At 41.7% G+C, this 21,790-nt stretch overlaps 1 protein-coding gene across 1 annotated transcript in view; it reads right to left on the bottom strand.

Annotated features, from left to right (window-relative positions):
• The window catches only part of caln2 (calneuron 2), a 62,227-nt gene that overhangs the window by 19,775 nt on the left and 20,662 nt on the right, over window positions 1–21,790 (bottom strand). Inside the window, exons 3-4 of the mRNA XM_047380085.1 lie at window positions 14,027–14,170; window positions 6,182–6,294 (exon numbers count right to left, since the gene is read on the bottom strand). Coding sequence (XP_047236041.1) covers window positions 6,182–6,294; window positions 14,027–14,170 — 257 coding nt within the window. The remainder of the gene's footprint in view (window positions 1–6,181; window positions 6,295–14,026; window positions 14,171–21,790) is intronic.

The following is a 21,790-nucleotide window of genomic DNA, read 5'->3' as shown; positions in this document are numbered from 1 at the left end:
CATAAAGTGCTCCAAAATCTCCTGATAGCTAGCTGCATTGACCCTGCCCTTGATAAAACACAGTGGACCAACACCAGCAGCTGACACGGCACCCCAGACCATCACTGACTGTGGGTATTTGGCACTGGACTTCTGGCATTTTGGCATTTCCTTCTCCCCAGTCTTCCTCCAGACTCTGGCACCTTGATTTCCGAATGACATGCAGAATTAGCTTTCATTCGAAAAAAGTACTTTGGACCACTGAGCAACAGTCCAGTGCTGCTTCTCTGTAGCCCAGGTCTGGGGAATGCGGCACCTGTAGCCCATTTCCTGCACACGCCTGTGCACGGTGGCTCTGGATGTTTCTACTCCAGACTCAGTCCACTGCTTCCGCAGGTCCCCCAAGGTCTGGAATCGGCCCTTCTCCACAATCTTCCTCAGGGTCCGGTCACCTCTTATCGTTGTGCAGCGTTTTCTGCCACACTTTTTCCTTCCCACAGACTTCCCACTGAGGTGCCTTGATACAGCACTCTGGGAACAGCCTATTTATTCAGAAATTTCTTTCTGTGTCTTACCCTCTTGCTTGAGGGTGTCAATAGTGGCCTTCTGGACAGCAGTCAAGTCGGCAGTCTTACCCATGATTGGGGTTTTGAGTGATGAACCAGGCTGGGAGTTTTAAAGGCCTCAGGAATCTTTTGCAGGTGTTTAGAGTTAACTCGTTGATTCAGATGATTAGGTTCATAGCTCGTTTAGAGACCCTTTTAATGATATGCTAATTTTGTGAGATAGGAATTTTGGGTTTTCATGAGCTGTATGCCAAAATCATCCGTATTAAGACAATAAAAGACCTGAAATATTTCAGTTAGTGTGCAATGAATCTAAAATATATGAATGTTAAATTTTCATCATGACATTATGGAAAATAATGAACTTTATCACAATATGCTAATATTTTGAGAAGGACCTGTATTTAAAGTACAATTTTCGAGATAATGTTTGAAAAGAGAAAACCTAGGAAAATATATTTATGAATGCAATGCATTTATATAATTATGAATGATGGTAATATTCTGACAGTACAGAAAAAATTTATACTCAGTGGCTGACTGGATGTCTCGGATACTAAAGACCAGTGGCACTTCTTGATATGAGCAACATGAGTAACGGCCTAGAGCGCATTAGAAGGGGAGGGTGCATGAGTAAAAGATCACTTTTTTACCTCTCATTTGGGTCCTGAGTTGGTTTATATTACATTTTACATATGTAGTAAGTGAGGGGGTGGCACTCCCTCTGCTGGGTTCTCTTGTTGATACAAGCTGAAGTTTGAATGTGATGTGTTACTCTGGAAGAATTGTTTCACCATTTATGTCGTGTTTTCCACTTGAAAAAGCTGTGAACTGATGTTAGAACAGACAATGTTTTGGTTTTACTACAAGGTCCAGGTCTGCTTTTGTTGTATGTTGTGGGTCTGATTTTCTTAGGCTAAACCAAAATCTTGCCCAGGACACCAAAACGAGAGTAGGCTTTGAGGCCATGGCACTTTGCACCTTCCAGATTTACAAAGCTAAAGAAGAACAAAACGTTGCGGGTGCTTTTGGCAGGTTAGTCACCTGAATCTGACATTCGAGACCACAAAAAATGATTGAAAAGAAAAAAGATGGACTCTTTAACCATGAGTCATAATCTAAATTCCTCTGAAAAACTTTTGAGGGAGCTAAAATATGCCACTGAGAACGGAAACCTGCAAACGTTAAAAACTGGGAGGAAATGAAGAAACCGCAAGAAGACTAAAAAAACAAGAAGATGCAAATATTGCCAAAGGTGCTGTAACCAGATATGAATCTGTAACTTTGCTGTATAAGAAGACCTTTTTGATGTTCTTAAGCGATTACAGTGCACAGAAAACCCCAGACTTGACCCTTCACATATAGGAACGACATTCCTCCAACACCCTTTAAACTGTCGCTGCTGAACCTCGTGCTATGGGAAGAAACTTGTGCCATCAGAAACTGAATTTGAATTGCTCAGACTGAATCTGCATTTGTGTAATTTGAAATTAAATGCATTGGTTTGAAAATGAATTTCACTAAACTGAAACTGAATATAATGGTTTAAAACTGAATTTGTTTTCTTTAAAAATTGCTTTGCTTTGTATTGAAAATTCAGTCTGATTACTTTCACTTTCAGGTCTAAAATTCTATTTCAGGTCCAAAATTCAGTTTTTTGTGTCACACATCCGGGTTCTTGAAGCCAGAGATTAATCAAACACAGATTACCGATTCACGGATGTCATTCACTATTGCTGTGTCCAAATTAAAGTCTGGATTCTTTTGAAGGACGCATTTGTAGGCCGATAACGTCCTGGATGAGGCGACGAATGCTGTCCAATCTTCAATGTTCTAACAAATGCGTCCTTCTTATCCCCAGATTTGAAGGATGGGTCCAGTGTATCCTCCGTATCCCACCCTATCCCATGATTCATTGCGGGTCGAAGTAGATTGTTCAAACGGAAGTAGCAAAGGCTGGAGGACAGAAAAAAGTTGTGAATAAAATTGGATAAATTGCGCATTTTGTGAAACAACTGAACTTTTACAGTGTTTTTAGACGAGAATGTAGCTGTGTAAACCTAAAATATCTGATCAGTTTATCAAGATATCGCTTAATAACACAAATGCGCCGATGTGTTCGCCGCTACCCCACCAACCGGCTCGCCCCGGGTGGTTGAGGTGCGCTAAACCCCGAGAGAACAGCTGACTCCCGGCACAATGTTTTCAAAATCCCGCTGGGTTTCCCCAATGGATAGAAGTTAAACAGATATAATTCAGTCAGATGAAATCTACTATTGATGTTTGGTTTATTTATAATGATAATAATAATAATAATTATTATGCTCTGCAAATAAACTGATTTAAACTTTGTTCCTAAAGATAATATGCTAGCGTTTAAGTTGTTGAAAGCTTTACAAATAAATTAAACAAATGGTATCTGTCATCAATGTATTTTATCTAGTGTCAGATTTTCATATCTATGAACAAAAAATATGTTCAACATTTTAAATGGCTGAATAAAGAACAAGATCATGAAACAATAACATTTTAAAACAAAACAGCATTATAAGCCATCAGCAATATGTAAAAGGGTAAATAAAAACCGTGTAGTCATTATTAACCTTCAGGCTCCATTTGTTCGGCTTTACAGCTCTGCGCTTCACAACACGGTTGCTAGGCAACAGACGTTACGTTGAGGTAAGGGCAAGAGAAACGCAGACCGACGTAACACCGGCGGCACACTGTGCTAATCTGGCATGTTTAGCTAATAGCTACAGGTAGCATAAGTGTTACTGTTTGACCATCATTTGTTTACATGACGCTTCTTATAGATGCTCATTTGACTTGGTGATTGACATCCGCCAAGCTCATGTATGCTGCACTGCTCCACCTCAGCATGCCGTTAAGGAAGTTTAACCAGATGTGATGAATCTGTTTTTGATTAATTTGGCTTCAAGGAACCGGATGTGTGACACAAAAAACTGAATTTTGGAACTGAAATTGAATTACAGACCAGAACGTGAAAATGAATTCAGTTTCACACCATTGAATTCAGGACTGCATGGTGGCCAGTTAGTAGCACTGTTGCCTTGCATCAAGAAGGTTCTAGGTTCAATTCCCAGCTGGGGCTCTTTCTGCATGGAAATAGACACCAGCTTCCCTGTGACCCACTATGGAATAAGCGGTAGAAAATGACTGACTGACCATTAAATTCAGTTTAGTAAAATTCATTTTCAAACCAATGCATTTAATTTCAAATTGCAGATTCAGTCTGAGCAATTCAAATTCAGTTTCTGATGGCACAAGTTTCTTCCCATATCGTGCGTTCAGACCAAACGCGAATGACGTGACAGGAACGAGTAATTCCACAACAGCCTCATATCCTGATGGTGGATTCCCTGAAATATGAACATTTCTTTTACCTAAAAGTGTTTTTCTTAAAACAACTTTTTTTGGATGAACTTCTTTCTCGATATGTATCAGGGTTTCTCATTTATGAATGATCTTGTTTTGCTCATTTAGAAGTTTAGAAAACCTTTGAAATGCTCTATGATTAATTAAAATTGAATGTTGATTGTGTTAAACTGAATGTGAACTTTCATTTTTATTTAATGGGATAATTACATCTTTAAACCTCGGATGAAAAAAAAAACTCACACATATTCATCAAAACATAAAACACAAATATAAATCAACAGCAAAAACAAAATGAACATGGAAAATTTCACGAGCTTGGAAAAAGATTTGTAAGTCAAAAAGTTTTTATCTCAGCCCACATAACAATTAAAATTACAAAAATGACTCAGCATACCAGCCTCTGTTCAGTCAGTCAGTCAGTCATTTTCTACCACTTCTTCCACAGTGGGTCACGGAGAAGCTGGTGCCTATATCCAGCAGTCTATGGGCAGGAGGCAGGGTACACCCTGGACAGGTCGCCACTAACTGTTCAAGAAGTGTCAAAATCTTATTCTATGGTCAAAAGTACACTGAACATTTTAAAAAAGGTGCCTAGTCATGAGGTACAGCATTTACTTTAGTTTTTCAATGCAACATGATCTTGAGTTTTCTTATACGTTAATAAAATGCAAAATCTATTCATTCCTAAGTTATTCCTCTAAGCCGTGCCCACCTAATAATTCAGATAATTCTGTCCAGCGCTGAACAAAACAAGCCAATTCCCCAAAGAACCGCATCATCTGGACATGCTGAACTGAGTCATTATGGCTCAGCGTGCCATATCCATCATGGTGAGCCTCTTCCATCTATCCCTTTTTTAACACAATGACTCCCCTGCCTCCCCCTGAGCTCTGTGAAATATAAACAGACACTCGCAAAATGCTGCTCTCACAATCCTCAGAGACACACTTCCTCCTACCATTTCATCCCCTCTCCCGCCTCCTTTCTGCTAATATATTCTTTTGCTTTGTGCTTTCATTTTATGCTTCCTCCATCTTTTCCTGCTCTCTTCTACTTTTCTGTCGGCTTCTTCCTGTTTGCCTTTAGTCTGCCCTTTCCCTCTGTGGGAGGTGAGCGTTTTGTATCACCCCTGATATGCACACTGTCTGTGACCTTCATGAATCACAATCTCTTGTACTTCTTTAATTTTCTCTCCTCTTCTCCTTTGTGATTTTCTTTTATATTCTGAAATCTTTATGTGGGGCATCCCCTCCTTTCCTCTTTTACTCCATTTCCACCTCTCTCCGCTCTCAGTCCTGTTCATTGTCCAGTTTGCCTCTCTTTTTATCTCTCTCAGCCTCTCTGGCTGCTTCATCCTTCCACTTTGTGTCTCATTTACAAAAGATGTGTTAAATCTGCATAATTTTGCATTATATTTGTTGATTTTTTCCTGATGGAATGAAACAGACTGTTGCTTCTTCAGTTATACATCCTGAAGAGAGATTGCACAATGAAATCTGGAAAGAAGGGTATCTATGTTGATGTGGTTGAACATGTGGTTGCAACCTTCACATATATGAGTCACCTTTAAATGCTTCTCCTCTCCTTTAACTCAAGGAAAGCAGTGAGAAGCTTCCCAGGAGCTGTCGGCTGGTTCAACCAGTCCCTACTCTCCAAACACACTCAAATGGACACACACTGCTTTACCCAAGAGGCACAAAAATACTGTATTTTTCTGCATGGAGCTGCTTTCAAAGACAAAGTCCAATGTTGTAGAAAAGCTTGTACTGGAGCTGCAGCACTAAAGCCCAGTTCGGATTCTCGAATGCAAACCCGCCCTAACATTTTTGAGACAGTGCTGCATCCCTAAAATCTCTATTTTGGCAATGCCTCACTGCAACACACAAACCCAAAAGCACATCCGTATACAGAAACCCAAGTAAATTCTCTGTAACTCCCTTTTCCTTTAAGTCTCTAAATAAAACAATTTCTGGTAGGCAGGAGAAGCAGGAGAAGCAGGAGCGGCAGGCAGGGGGGACTAGAGCGTGTTTGTGCATGTGTGTTTTCTTATTTACGCCGGGGCAGAGTCCCTGCAGGAACCAGAGCTGAGCTTAAGGATGTAAGCACTGCTCTGAATGCTGAAATACGCAGCCAGAGGTGCATTAGATGAGGTGAAAAAGATGAATAAATATCAGGGAGTCAGAGTGATGAGAAACAGACTGCTTGCCTGTAGGTTGGATTAAGGTTTTGTTTCTTACCTGCCAGAAGATGTTGTCGATGGTGTTGCCCAGGAATCCTTCTCTGTTGTCGGACGACAGCAGTTTAGGCCCCAGTATCGTCATGAACTCCTCAAAGTCCACCTGGCCGTCCCCTGCAGGTGGACACACACACATACAGAAAGGCTGCTGCGGCATAAACAATATTGGACGTACTTACTTTTACACCTGAAGCAACAACAAAAAGAAAATAAATGACAGAATAACAGGTGGCAATGCTTTGATTTGTGACACTAATGACACACAAAAAGACTTATAATAATCCTTTGTCAACTCAGACAAGTGTATCTTTAAGATTTTGTGCGTGGGTGTTTTTAAAACAGTTCAGAGAATATTTGGCAAATTTAAATTCACCGGACATGACTCGTAAATCTTTGCATTATGTGCTCTACAGCTACATGTAGTTAATGATACCCATCAACATCTTGCGCCATTAGAGAAACATCCACAAGCGGATTTATAGCATAGATGTTAACCTGAAGATATTGCCATTATGAATGTGAGTTTTATTTAATTTTTAGTTCATTAAAGTATACAAAGTAGTGTATCTTAAGCCTTTTTTGTAAAGCAAGTGAAATGAAAGCTGTTAACTATATTTTTTTACAAGATTATTCATAACTTTGTACACAATACAACTTCAAACTACTGAGTATTTTACCGGGATTTTATGTGATAGATCAACACAAAGTAGTGCATAACTGTGAAGTGGAATAAAAACGATACAGGGTTTTGAAACTTAAAAAAAATAGAGATAACACTTTGAAGAACCAAATTTTCCTGGATTTATAACTGCAGGCCTTTTGGGGTATGTTTCTAAAAACATTGCATATATAGACTGCAATTTTTGCCCATTCCTTTTTACAAAATAGCTCAAGGTCAGTCATTTTAGATGTAGAGTGTCTGGGAACATGACATTTTACCAGAGATTTTTGGCTGAATTTAGGTATAGGCTTTGACTGGGCCCTCCTTTGACAGGAATACTTATTGATGTGAGCCAACCCATTATAGCTCTGGTTGTATGTTGTGCAAGGCAAGACAATGCCATTTTTATATCATATTTCAGCACATTTCAGCAACAAGACAATTCAAAGTGCTTTACATGATGACAAAAAACAAAAAGTACATTGCAGTTGGATGATAAAGGAAAGGAAAGAAAAGTTGGACTACAGTTTGAAATTAATGACTTCAACTTTTTGTAAAATCGTAAGACTAAACGAACCCCCTGCAGGCAAAGTTACATCTCAAACCCATTCATTGATAATTAAGTGCTGTCTGGTCCATATGTTTCACCATAAAAACAAACATTTCTCCCTGGGGAGGAGGTTATTCCTCAGAACCCCTCTGGCCTATTATGTGTCTGGGTAATGGGGGAATATTCCTTTAAAACTTGTCCATGTCTGAACCAAGAGTCAGAGACTTCTCAGTGCTCTGTAACCTTCCCCTATATTGTTAGGAGAGCGATATCCTTTCTGCTGTCTGTTCCAAGGTGAAGGTTGTTGTCCTGCTGTCTGCCACAGCCACAAAACTTTTGCAGCCTCTAACAGGTTTTTTTTCAACAGTGCCTTGTTTTTAGTAAGTAAGTGAGTTAAATAAATTACATTTCAGCTATACATAGTCTAAAAACAATCATAAAGAAGTGTAATAAAGTCAAAACATAAAGCCTGATAGAACAAAATGGTTTTCAATCAGTTTTAAAAATGTCCACAGAGCTCCATCCATCTTCCTGAACCTCTTAATGGCTTCCCTGTACCTGTGAAGAAACACAACCCAAACAACATGATGCTGCCACCACTATTTCTCACAGCGGGGGATGATATGTTCATGGTAAAATGCAGTGTTAGCTTTCCCCTCTTTTCCTCACGTAACATGAGAAGGCCAAAAGGTTCTGACCAGCACCTTATTCCACATGGTTGCCATGTTCCCTAGAAGGCGGGTAGCAAGCTTATAGAAGACTTTATGAAGCCTAGTTTAAACAATTGCTTTTTATTGCTACTATTCCATAGAAGTACATTTTGCAGGCGGGGAAAAACTACTAGTTATGCTTTGGATGGATTTTCCCACCTGCAGATCTCTGCAGCTTCTCCAGAGTAACCATGGACCTTGGGCGCTTATCTGATTAATCTTTTTCTTGCCTGCAGTACCGGTTTAGGTGGATGGCAATGCCTTGGTAGGTTTGGAGCTGTGCCATATTCTTTGCATTTTCAGATGATGGACTGAACAGATTTCCTTAATATGTTCAAAGCTCTAGATATTGTTTTATAACTGAACCCTGGCTCAAACTTCTCCACGACTTTATCTCTCACCTATATGGTTTGTTCCTTGGTGTTTGTGATGCTGTTTGTTCTCTAATCTTGTTAAACAAACCTCAGAGGCTTCTAAAACACAGCAGTATTATACTGAGATGATCTTATACACAAGTGGACTCTATTTAGATGACTTGGAGTCAAGAACACCGATGCTAGGGCCAAAGTCACCTCTACTTTCTGAGGCAGTTGAGGTCCTTCAACATCTGCAGGACCTTGCTCAGAATGTTCTATGACTGTGTGGTTGCCAGTGCTATCCTATGCTGTGGTATGCTGGGGCAGTAGGCTGAGGGTGGAAGACACTATAAAACTGAACAGCCTGATTGCTCCTCGTTGGACTGAAGCTGGACTCTCTGACAGTGGTGTCAGAGAGAAGGATCCTCTCCAAGGTGAAGATCATCTTGGACAACGAGTCTCATCCACTTCATGATGTGCTGGCCAGATACAGGAGCACCTTCAGCCAGAGACTCATCACACCAAAATGCACCACAGAGTGCCAGAGGAAATCATTTCTGCCTGTAGCCATCAGACTTTACAATGCCCAAAGTGGAAGGATGCCCAAGTGATTTATTTACTGAATAACAAAAGTCCAACTACATGCTTATTATCTCATTTATTTATTTTCAGTCATATTTTAATTACTTAATTATACATTTCTGTCACTTAAGGTTATATTTGTATTAATAATATTTAACACCTTGGATGGAGTAGCTTGACAATGAACAAGCAATTTCCCTTTGGAAAGTATATTCTATTCTATTCTATTCTATTCTATTCTTTTCTTTTCTATTATTAAGATAGTTGCAATGGATTTTATTCAGGGGTATCAAAGTAAAAGGTGCACTTCTTAGATTTTTATCTGTAAAACAAAACAGAAAAAAATATCTCAGCCCACTTTAGAAGTATGCACAACTTTGTGTTTGTCTATGCAATGATTCCTAATAAATACATAAAGGGATAGTAAGGCACTGTAAACAATTCTATCAGGAGAATTTCTAATTTCATGTTTGTACAAATACACTATATTGTCTGTCTACTTTTACATGTACATGAACTTTGCCGACATCCTATTCTTAATCTATAAGGCCCATTTTGTTGATGGACCCACTGTTGCCAGCAATAGCAGCTTTAACTATTCTGTAAACATCTTCCACAAGGTTTAGCCTCCGCTCTAATTCATCCCAATGGTGTTCAAGAAGGTTAGGGTCAGGACTCAGTGTAGGCCAGTCAAGTTTCGCTACTACCAAACTTTTTACACCTGTCCAAAACACAATCTGGTGATAAATAATAAGTCTGTATAAATGATCTCTAAATTAGAGAGTCTTTAATTTTGGCCAAATCTACAAAAAATAAGGTTTACTTTGAACAGCGGTTTCACACATATTTGATTTTACCTTGAGTTGTTGCCCAATTACCCAGCCTCTACTGGAAAACGTTAGGACAGATGAAAACTGAGAGGAGATTATAGACCTGTCTGTGTCTATAACATTGAACAGTTTAAAACATTATGTTCAACACTGCTCAGCCGGATTAAATCCTCAAAGAAATAATGCTCTGAAAGAACATAATTTAATCTTATGTAGGATTAATTGAGGCTTATTAAAAAGGATAGTTCCAGACATACCATTAATTCTGAAGCATATATTTGACAACATAAAATGTATATAAAAAAAAGAGTGTAGGTTCTGATGTGTCGACTGTGAAAGTCAGAGGTATATAGAGTTTTAAGAGAGATAGCATCTTGCCTCAAGACAAATGGCAGTTCTGCTTTCAGGTGGTCTGTTACTCACAGAAGCAAATGCAAAAAGCTTTTAGCTTTGACCTTTGATATTTATGGCAAGCTGTGAAATCAAGAGCCAAGAGCAGTCAGATAAGAAACCGCTGAAAGACTGAACGGATTGTTCCTGATGCAAGTTCTGCCTTAGAGTAATTGCAATCTGCCGTGGATTTACAAGTAGAGCACGACTTTTAAGTATGAGGAGCAGATAGGCCTGTCCTTTATTGTTCTCGTCGTCTTCCGCTTTTTCCGGGACCGGGTCGCGGGGGCAGCTGACTCAGCAGAGAAGCCCAGACGTCCCTCTCCCCAGACACCTCTTCCAGCTCCTCCGGGGGGAGCCCAAGGCATTCCCAGGCCAGCCAAGAGACATAGTCCCTCCAGCGTGTCCTGGGCCGTCCCCTGGGCCTCCTCCCGGTGGGACGTGCCTGGAACACCTCCCGAGGAAGGCGTCCAGGAGGCATCCGGTATAGATGCCCGAGCCACCTCAACTAGCTCCTCTCGATGTGGAGAAGTAGCGGCTCTACTCCGAGCCCCACCCGGATGGCCTATCTCTAAGGAAGTGCCCGGCCACCCTACGGACGAAGCTCATTTCAGCCGCTTGTATCCGGGATCTCGTTCTTTCGTTAATGACCCAAAGTTCATGGCCATAGGTGAGGGTAGGAACGTAGACCGACCGGTAAATCGAGAGCTTCGCTTTTCGGCTCAGCTCCCCCATTACTGTGGCAGCCGCACCGATCCGTCTGTCGATCTCCCGCTCCATAATTCCCTCACTCGTGAACAAGACCCCGAGATACTTAAACTCCTTCACTTGAGGCAGGAACTCCCCTTCAACCTGAAGAGGACAAGCCACCCTTTTCCGGTCGAGAACCATGGCCTTGGACTTGGAGGAGCTGATCTTCATCCCAGCCGCTTCACACTCGGCTGCGAACCGCCCCAGTGCATGCTGTAGGTCTTGGCCAGATGGGGCCAGCAGGACCACGTCATCTGCAAAAAGAAGAGACGAAATCCTCTGGTCCCCAAACCAGACCCCCTCCGGCCTTTGGCTGCGCCTAGAAATCCTGTCCATAAAAGTTATGAACAGGACTGGTGACAAAGGGCAGCCCTGCCGGAGTCCAGCATGCACCGGGAACAGGTCCGACTTAGTGCCGGCAATGCGAACCAAACTCATGCTCCACTTGTACAGAGACCGGATGGCCCCTAGTAAAGAGCCACCGATTCCGTACTCCTGGAGCACCCCCCACAGGGCATCACGAGGGACACAGTCGAATGCTTTCTCCAGGTCCACAAAACACATGTGGACCGGTTGGGCAAACTCCCATGAACCCTCGAGTACCCTGTAGAGGGTATAGAGCTGGTCCAGTGTCCCACGGCCGGGACAAAAACCACACTGCTCCTCCTGAAGCCGGGGTTCGACTATCGGCCGGACTCTCCTCTCCAATACCCTGGCGTAGGCCTTACCAGGGAGTCTGAAGAGTGTGATCCCCCTGTAGTTGGAACACACCCTCCGGTCACCCTTCTTATGAAGGGGGACCACCACCCCAGTCTGCCAATCTAAAGGCACTGTCCCCGTCCACCACGCAATGTTGAAGAGGCGTGTCAACCATGACAGCCCCACAACATCCAGAGACTTGAGGTAATCAGGGCGGATCTCATCCACCCCCGAAGCCTTTCCACCGCTGAGCTTTTTAACCACCTCGGTGACTTCAGCCTGGGTAATGAAAGAGTCCAACCCCGAGTCCCCAGCCTCTGTTTCCACCAGGGAATGTGTGATGGCAGGATTGAGGAGATCCTCGAAGTACTCCTTCCACCGGCCGATAATGTCCACAGTCGAGGTCAGCAGCTCCCCACCCCCACTGTAAACAGTGTTGGCGAAGCACTGCTCCCCCCTCCTGAGGCACCGGACGGTTTGCCAGAATCGCTTCGGGGCCAACCGGTAGCCCTTCTCCATGGCCTCACCAAACTCCTCCCAGGACCGAGTTTTTGCCTCTGCCACCGCCCGGGCCGTGGCACGCTTGGCCCCACGGTACCCGTCAGCCGCCTCAGGAGTCACACAAGCCAACCACAGCCGATAGGACTCCTTCTTCAGCTTGACAGCGTCCCTTACTGCTGGTGTCCACCACCGGGTTCGGGGATTGCCGCCGCGACTGGCACAGCAGACCTTACGGCCGCAGCTACGGGCTGCAGCATCGACAATAGATGTGGAGAACATGGTCCATTCGGACTCTATGTCTCCAACATCCCTCGGAATCTGGTCAAAGCTCTCCCGGAGGTGAGAGTTGAATACATCCCTGGCCGAGGGCTCTGCCAGGCGTTCCCAGCAGACCCTAACTATGCGCTTGGGCTTGCCAAGTCTGTCCGGCTTTCTCCTCCTCCAGCGGATCCAACTCACCACCAGGTGGTGATCAGTGGACAGCTCAGCCCCTCTCTTCACCCGAGTGTCCAAAACATGCGGCCGAAGGTCTGATGATACGACAACAAAGTCGATCATCGACCTCCTGCCTAGGGTGTCCTGGTGCCAAGTGCACTGATGGACACCCTTATGTTTGAACATGGTGTTCATTATGGACAATCCGTGACAGAAGTCCAATAACAAAACACCGCTTGGATTCAGATCGGGGAGGCCATTCCTCCCAATCACGCCTCTCCAGGTGTCACTGTAGTTTCCCACGTGGGCGTTGAAGTCCCCCAGCAGAATAATGGAGTCCCCAGGAGGGGCACTATCCAGCAGCCCCGACAGGGACGCCAAGAAGGCCGGGTACTCCGCACTACCACTCGGCCCGTAGGCCGAAATGATAGTCAGAGACCTCTCCCCAACCCGAAAGCGCAGGGATGTGACCCTCTCATCCACTGGGGCAAACCCCAACACGAGACGGCTGAGCTGGGGGGCAACAAACAAACCCACACCAGCCCGCCGCCTCTCCCTGCGGACCACTCCAGAGTAGAAGAGAGTCCAGCCCCTCTCAAGGAGATGGGTTCCAGAGCCCACGCTGTGCGTGGAGGCGAGCCCGACTATTTCTAGTCAATATCTCTCGACCTCCTGCACCAGCTCAGGCTCCTTCCCCCCCAGCGAGGTGACATTCCACGTCCCTAGAGCCAGCCTAAGCATCCGGGGATCAGGCCGCCAAGGTCTCCACCTTCGTCCGCCGCCCAATCCTCTTTGCACCGGTCCCTCACGGTTCCCCCTGCAAGTGGTGGGCCCACTGGGGGATGGTCTCGCGTCTCTCGTTCGAGCTTGGCCCGGCCTGGTCCCTCGAGGAGCAACCCGGCCACCAGGCGCTCTCCGACGAGTCCCGACCCCAGGCCTGGCTCCAGGGTGGGACCCCGGCTCCGCCGTACCGGGCGACGTCACGTGCCTCGATTCTGTAGTCATCATGAGGGATTCTCGAACCGCTCTTTGTCTGACACGTCACCTAGAGCCTGTTTGCCATTTATTGTCTCGGGGGAAATTTGCTGCACTTGAGGTAATTTCCAAAGTGTTTTAGAGAAAAATTGCGGAAGGAAACATGCTCAATCCAAGTTTTTACCCAAAACAAGTGAAATAGGTATTCTTGTTCAAATTCAATGCTCAATACCTCCGCTTAAGGACATTACTCCTCTTTATAGCTGCTCCCTCTTTTATTTTAACAGAGAGGCAAAGAAAACAAAGATGTACATTTACATGTTCAACATAAAAACGTTAATACAGGATCACCATGTTTTGCATGCTCTGCACACGCTCCCCAAGTGTGTGTCCTAATGTAGTCTCACCATCCATGTCCAGTCTCTGCATAATGATGGCCAGCTCCACTTCACTGGGCATGTAACCCAGGGAGCGCATGGCCATGCCCAGCTCCTGCTTGGAGATGAAGCCATTCCCATCTCGGTCCAAAACTCGAAATGCCTCACGGATTTCTGCATAGCAAAAACACAGCATGTCACTGCAAAGCGCAGACTGTCTGCCCTTCTTTTCATTCTTAGTTATGAGACATATTTTAACATTTCTGGAAAATACACGATATTAAATTTAACATGCAACTTTATAGGTAAACACAGCAAAATGTTACACTGGTATTGTCATGGACCATCTGCTCTTGTTGGTCCTGGTGTGAGAGTGTCTGGTTGATGAGGTAGAAAGGTATAGCATGAAAAGGCAACATGTCTTTGAACTCTTTCTACTACACATACTATTGTGCACTATATTTATGCTAAAGACTCATGATTGGGTTTGAAATTTGCTTTCCATCAATCATTAATCATATGACTGTGAGGAACCTATGGTTTATGCCATGTCTTTATTTTTATAATGCTTATGAACTTTGTGTAGAACGAGGTTCTCCGGTTCCACTCTGAAGGTTGTCTTACCGGGCTTGGTTCTGCAGCTGTAACAAAATAGACAAACAAGAAGCCTGTTCTCACAATAATTTGCCAAGAAGTTAGTTCTTGTCAATATTTACATTTCGCCTTGTCCTTTGTTATAAAAGACATGTGCCAACTTTGTGAGTCAGAGAAACACTCTGACACTGGTGGAGGCTTTTAGCTCTCATCTTGCGCAGGATTACTTTAATAAACCTCACTGATTGATTCTTGCCATAACAGTGCTTGAATAATCTCATTTTTCCACAACAAAGGCATCTTATTACAGAGGTGAATCTATATCTTCTTTGCCTTTGTTTCCCTTTGTAAGTCATTCTGGTGAGTAATAATAGTTGTTGGCTTTTTTATTTGTTTGATTGCATGCTTGTTGTGTGGGTTAATAGAGTTCATCTTAGGCATGTATCATAATTTATATCTAATTTAGTTTCTAATTATATAAAGCACATGCCTTGTCATCAGAAATATTTTCCTTACCCCTTACTGTCATATTGCAATAATCTGATATATACTGTATATATATATATATATTCTGTTCGTAATTTTAAAGTGTTTTTCTCCAGCATCCTGACACATCAGATTTCACTGTTCATACCAGTTCATAATAGCCAAAAGAAATACGTATTCAACACTGATGTTGCCTAAGAATCTTCAAAATCTTAATGCTTTTTATGATCACTAGGTTTGTTTTGACGTCTGTAAATATTGTACATGTAAAAGTGCTCTTACATGCTTAATTCATTTTATTTTGGTAATTTAGATATTTAAAGGTCTTGAAAGAGTCCATAAATAATCCCAAAATAGTTTGATTTTAAAATTGGTTATTGTTTTGTCTTTTCATTCAATAATTCTTAAATATGTTAATTACCAGCAGCCATTGTTTTGTTTCATAATCCATAACTGAAGTCTAAATATTTTTCATTGATGCTAAATAAATCCGAGAAATACACAGATTTCCTGCTTTTGTGATATAGATCATTCAGTGGGCGGTAAAATGATTCTTCATTTAGACAAAACTTTCACAGATAACTAATTGAGACAGATCACGTGACATATTTATTTATTTACAGTAATGCAGTTTAATGCAGGTTGTCAATGCTAAAACAAGTTTACTGTCATCATGATGAAGCAAAAAGGCTTGGAGAAACTCCATGTCTTGTTGGCCTGACTACAAATTACAGGTAAAGTGCCTCTTTTGTGAACTGCTTTCTATTCTCATTTACTGCAAGTAACTCCAAGGCTTGAATGGATTTTGATTAAGGCCTTGATACCTTATCAGAAAAATATCACTAGACCTAACAGAGACTTTCTAGAGTTCCAGCTCACAATAACATTTTTTAGTAAAAAAAACGTAATGCTTAGGATCAGTCTCACTGCTCCTTATGCTGTTGCGGGATACAATATGTTTCCTGTGATAAAGCTCCCATAACCAGTCGCTTCTCAAAGACCAAACAGCAGACAGACAAATTAGCTATGGAGTTGGACAGATCCCTGTGGGAGCTGCACCCGGTAGGAACAAAAACAAGTCTTAAATCACAGCAGCAGTTAGTCTCTAGCGTAATCACACTTCAAGTGTTTGTTGACCTCAGTGAAGCTGGTAACATCTGCAGAGCTACTGCCCTGTTGGTGACTGGGACTTGAAACATGGAGCACTTTAACCCAGTCAAAAATGACCCACTAGAATATTTATTACACATGTTTTTTGCATTTCAAAATTTTCGCTTTTTTTTTGGAACCTAAAACATTTTTGTGTGATTGTTTTATGGCACCAGTCACATTTATTTTGCCAGTGCCTGTGTGGCTTTATAAGTACAGAAAATAACACATCATTCTTCACTTCACTACTGAGAGCAGTCAGTAGTTTTCAATGCTGATGTTGCATTGAATTGGTGGTTAACAGCCACCATTGCTAAGGCTTGCTAAACGATGCTGAAAGTGGTTAGACTTCACTACTGAATTTAGTTATTAGAAACTATCATGCTGTCATAAGAAAAAATAAACATGGCTCAGTAGCTTGTTGAACTGCTTTTAGTACTTATAGCTTGTAAAATTCAAATTTCTGTCTCATTTTATTATTACTCACATCGTTGTGGAGAAATTTTCGGCCACTATCTTTTACAAAGTCACTTGAGTTTGTAGATGTTTGTTGGTTTTTATTTCTACAAAGCTCTTTTAAGGTCCCATCACAGCTTTTCAGTCAGACTTGCACTTCGCCACAGATTTGTTTTAGTTTTTGTGCCATTTAATTATAAATGTGCTGTTGTGTTTGGAACCATGTTCTGGTCATGACCCAATTTTGGCCAAACTAGCTGACTGACAGATGCCAAAGGTTTACAGAGAGGTTTGTGGTGGACTGAATGACTTCAAGGTGCCCAAATCATGTGGCTGTAAAACAACTGCAAACCACTGATCCACAACTAAAAAAAGTAAAAGCACCCTATACAGCTTTTACTGATGTGCTTTTCACCAAACATGGCACTTACTATGTCCTGGCATTGTGTTATAATACACATAAATGTTTCAGACCAGAAAACTGCTATGATTCATGCTTTTATAGAATGCACACACTTAACAATTATCAACTAACTGGTGCCTGAATTTCCTCTTAAATACTATGGAAGCAGCAAGAGGAATTCAGTTTTTCCAATGGCGGTACCGAAACTTTTTCTATGTTCCCTTTGCACATTTTTCTGATACGTGATCAGAGATCTTCCACATCATCTCATGAACTCATCTCAATATAAGGAAGGCTGCTAGAACAACTCATGAATCTTCTGGCCTTATTTTTAGTCTTATTGTACAAAAAAACAAAACAGTGTCCATGTTTCTAAAAGATTATTTTTCAGTTAAGTTCTTTCACCTATATAATGCGTAATTCAAAACTATAATATGTCATCTGATAGTGTCACTGAGGCAAACTAATCCATGAACTGTAGTTAGTGATTAATGGGTTTTAACAGGTCTGTACGGAGCTGAAAGGTGCTTCTCCGGAGTAGATAAGAGGCTTCTAAGTTAACTAAAGTGTAGATGCCTTTTTCACAGACAAATCAAGGTGAGAGTCAATTCCCTCTCTGCTTTACTCCCCTCCTTCTCCACTGCCTGTCTAAGTCCCTTTTCTTGTCTCTCTTGCATCTTTTTTATTTTCGCCATATCTTACAAACCCTGAGGGGCCTCCACAAAGCACAATCACCACCATCTCTGCCAAGAGCGCTTCGGACTATGTGTTCCCACGCAAAAAAAGGATTCTTCCAAACAAGAACTTGTGATTAAATGCATGCAACTGAAAGGGATCTATCTATCTATCTATCTATCTATCTATCTATCTATCTATCTATCTATCTATCTATCTATCTATCTATCTATCTATCTATCTATCTATCTATCTATCTATCTATCTATCTATCTATCTATCTATCTATCTATCTATCTATCTATCTATCTATCTATCTATCTATCTATCTATCTATCTATCTATCTATCTATCTATCTATCTATCTATCTATCTATCTATCTATCTATCTATCTATCTATCTATCTATCTATCTATCTATCTATCTATCTATCTATCTATCTATCTATCTATCTATCTATCTATCTATCTATCCATCCATCCATCCATCCATCCATCCATCCATCCATCCATCCATCCATCCATCCATCCATCCATTTTTACATACAGTGTTTCTCCAGGTTAGCTCTGCCTGCTTTGTCTATATATTCTGTGCATGTTGCATGAAAGCTGAAGCTGAGAACTGAAGTTCAGTCGCAGCCACCATCTAAGCCTGTAAAGATCCCCCACGGCTCATGACTGGACTAGCCCTCCACATGCCGCCACCTCTCGTTTTTTGGCTTTCTTTAAGAAGTGAGAATTAAAGGCAAGGCGAGCCACTGCAAATTAGGGCAAGCGTGCTGCCTCCCAGAACACACTGAGATCCATTTGTATGCAGCCCAACAGTGGGGACCACGTTTTCAATAGGGTACAAATGAGCTGGTCCCTTATGCATTGCTGTTCAATGCGTGTGTGTTTGCTATGTATGTGTGTGCGCGCCTGTGTGTGTGAGACTGCAGCATCTGCCAATGGTTGAAAAGAAACATGTTCACAAACTAAAAACCAAAATGCTTCAAAAGTACAGAAGAGGTTAGAGGCGGTTCATTTGAGCGGTGATTAACATTTATTCTGGGTACGAAAACAGATAAACCTGCAAGAAACTCCTTAATCTCTCTGAAGTGGGATTAGACGTTTTTCAATGCGGGGAACAGATTCCAGCCTGGATATTTTGTCCACATCTGGGTTTACACAGGGTCTCTGGCACACTGCAGCTTCACCTTGGAGTTTAGGAGACTGAATTCACTTCATACAGTTCTTTGCAAAAAAACCTTGTTCCACTTGCTTTCCACATTTTGTCACTTCACAACCACAAACTGCAATGTATTTCATTAGGATTTTCTGAGGTAAACAAACAAAAGTGTTGCATAACTGTCAAGTTGCAATGTCCCATTTACTGTGATTCTTTAAAATAAGATCCAGTGCAACCTTTTACCTTCAGCAGTGACCTAATTACAAAACGGAGAACGTCTTTTAGTAATCTAATCTCAGTATAACTATAAATAACAAATACAAAAAAACTATGTTTATAGAGCAGTAACAAACTAAAAGCTATGGTCAAATCACATGTTCTGTTTAAAGTTTGCTACAACTCATGTTGGGGACACAGCAAGCATGGGAAATAATGTATTCTGGTTAGATGAGACCAAAATTTACCATTATGACCATTATGCAACGTGTGGCAGAAAACTAACCATGGACATCACTGAGCTTTGCTGTGTAACATGGTGGGGGCAGCATTATGCTGTGGGGATGCTTTTCAGCAGGGACAGGAAAACTTATCAAAGTTAATGTGTGAGAGACTTGACACGAGGCTCAGGTTCACCTTCCAGCATGACAACATACATCCGGAGCTACAATGGAAATGTTTAGATCAATGCATATTCATGTGTTAAAATGGCCCAGCCAAAGTTCAGACCTAAACCGGACTTGAAAATTGATGTTCACATACATTCTTCGTCCAGTCTGACTGAATTTGAGCTTTCAATCTGTAGTTGTGCAAAGCTGGTAAATATACATTTTAAAATAGCAACTGTAATTGAGGCGAAGGTGAATCTACAAAGTGTTGATTCATGGCACTGAAGAAAAAACCTTTCACCCTTTTCAGATTTATATTAAAACATTTTTGAAAGGAATGCATCTTTCCCGTTCACCTCATATTAGGCAACTCAAGAAGTTCAACCTTCCACAGGAGCTGTTGGTCATCTTCTACACTGCCATCATTCAGTCTGTCCTGTCCTCATCCATCTCAGTGTGGTTTGGCTCATCCACAAAACAGGACAGGTCCAGACTGCAACGAATAATCAGGACTGCAGAGAGAATAATCAGGGCTGACCTTCCCTCCATCCAGGACTTATACAGGTCTAGGGTCAGGAAAAGAGCTGCTAAAATCTCTGCAGACCCCACACAACCTGCACATAAACTGTTTAGAGTTTTACCTTCAGGCCGCCGCTACAGAGCACTGTTTACTAAAACCAGCCGCCACAAAGACAGTTTCTTTCCCCAGGCTGTTTCTCTGTTGAACATTCAATAGGGTACAGAACAACAGCATACAGATGTTGCAAATGCACCTTTTTTATTAGATATGCGTATATTGTACATTGTAAATTGTAAATTTGTATATTCTGTAATGCAGAATATTGCATTGTACATTGTATATTGTACATTGTAAATTGTAAATTTGTATATTCTGTAATGCAAAAACAGAACAAAAGAGCAAAGTGTACCAGAGGCAAATTCCTTGTTTGTATGCACGAACTTGGCAATAAAGCTGATTCTGATTCTGATTATACAGCACTTGGTGTTGGTCTGGCACACAAAAAAATACAGTGATGTGTGTGGTTGTGATATGAAAAAATGCTGGAAAATTCAAGGGGTGTGTAAACTTTGGCATGGCACTTTAGAGAAGCTCTTGGCAGATCCAGGTCCCATTGAAAACTGACCAATCATAATGATACATTTGAGTCAGTGCAGCAGCTCAGCTTTCGGTGAGGAAAAACTGTCTCTGCGAACTGGGCTAAGTCAATTCATGCAACAGGGACATTGGATTAAAAGATTTGTACAACAAAGTACTTCATAGCAAAGAGCAGCGAGTATTCATTCAAACTGCAGCAGGGCCTCATGTATAAACACAAACAACAAACAGCAAGACTTCCAGACACACTTTAATGCTCAGTCCTCACTATGTGGCAGGATTAGCTTCTTTGAGCAACACCCTTACAAAAACAAGGCATATGCACTCACTGCATACTGGAAGTCTGTGCTTTGATCAAAAAGCACAAAATGAACCTCCAACTCAAGCTGATTTCAAGACAAATGACAGTTTGTTTCTTTTATTTCATTACTGGGACCATTAAATACAATTATTAACCACTCACCAATGTAATCACTGACAATCTTCATAGAAAACACTGGTGGCAAAAAAGTACTTAGTCTTCACATTAGCTACAACTTTATGTGATATTAATGCTGAACGTCAGTGTAATGATGCTGTTGTACTTAATGCTCAAACAGAGTCCAACTGTGAGGCCAATCAACCCCTGCAGGATATGTTAATCAAACCCAGAGAGCCCATCTTTATTTTGTGGTGGATGTTTATATCTGGACTGAGCTGTAATTTTAATCTTCAGCTTTGCTTTCTTTTCCCAGCAAACCTAAAGATTTGTTTGCAGCCTGCTTTTGGGCTGGTTTGTGCTTGTTGCACCATTTGACCTAATTTTAGAGGCATTGCTGAGCCCCACAGTAGATCCAATTTTGCTTTGTTGAGTTTTATGAACAGCCAGAGCCATAAGAAATAAAGCCCCGGAAGTCATTTTTGGTTGGTTAAGTGTAGAAAAAATTGTGCCACTTTAGCTGCGATTGTTGATGTTCGCACTTAATCTCATGTAATATTTATTACATCCAAACCAACTTTTGAGGGGACTGGTAACATCAATTTTCATGCAAGATAAAATATGAATGGGAAACTAATTAGGGTACCACTATAGATACTCTAGTGCTCTGTCAAGCTCCACTTCCTTCTGAGTAGTCTGACTGATTTTATTTCCTAAGCTTCA

The sequence above is a fragment of the Girardinichthys multiradiatus genome, chromosome 11 (assembly GCF_021462225.1).
Source record: "Girardinichthys multiradiatus isolate DD_20200921_A chromosome 11, DD_fGirMul_XY1, whole genome shotgun sequence".
Classification (NCBI taxonomy): Eukaryota; Metazoa; Chordata; class Actinopteri; order Cyprinodontiformes; family Goodeidae; genus Girardinichthys; species Girardinichthys multiradiatus.
The sequence above is the reverse complement of the archived record's forward strand: the minus strand, read 5'-3'. Positions and strand labels throughout refer to the sequence as shown.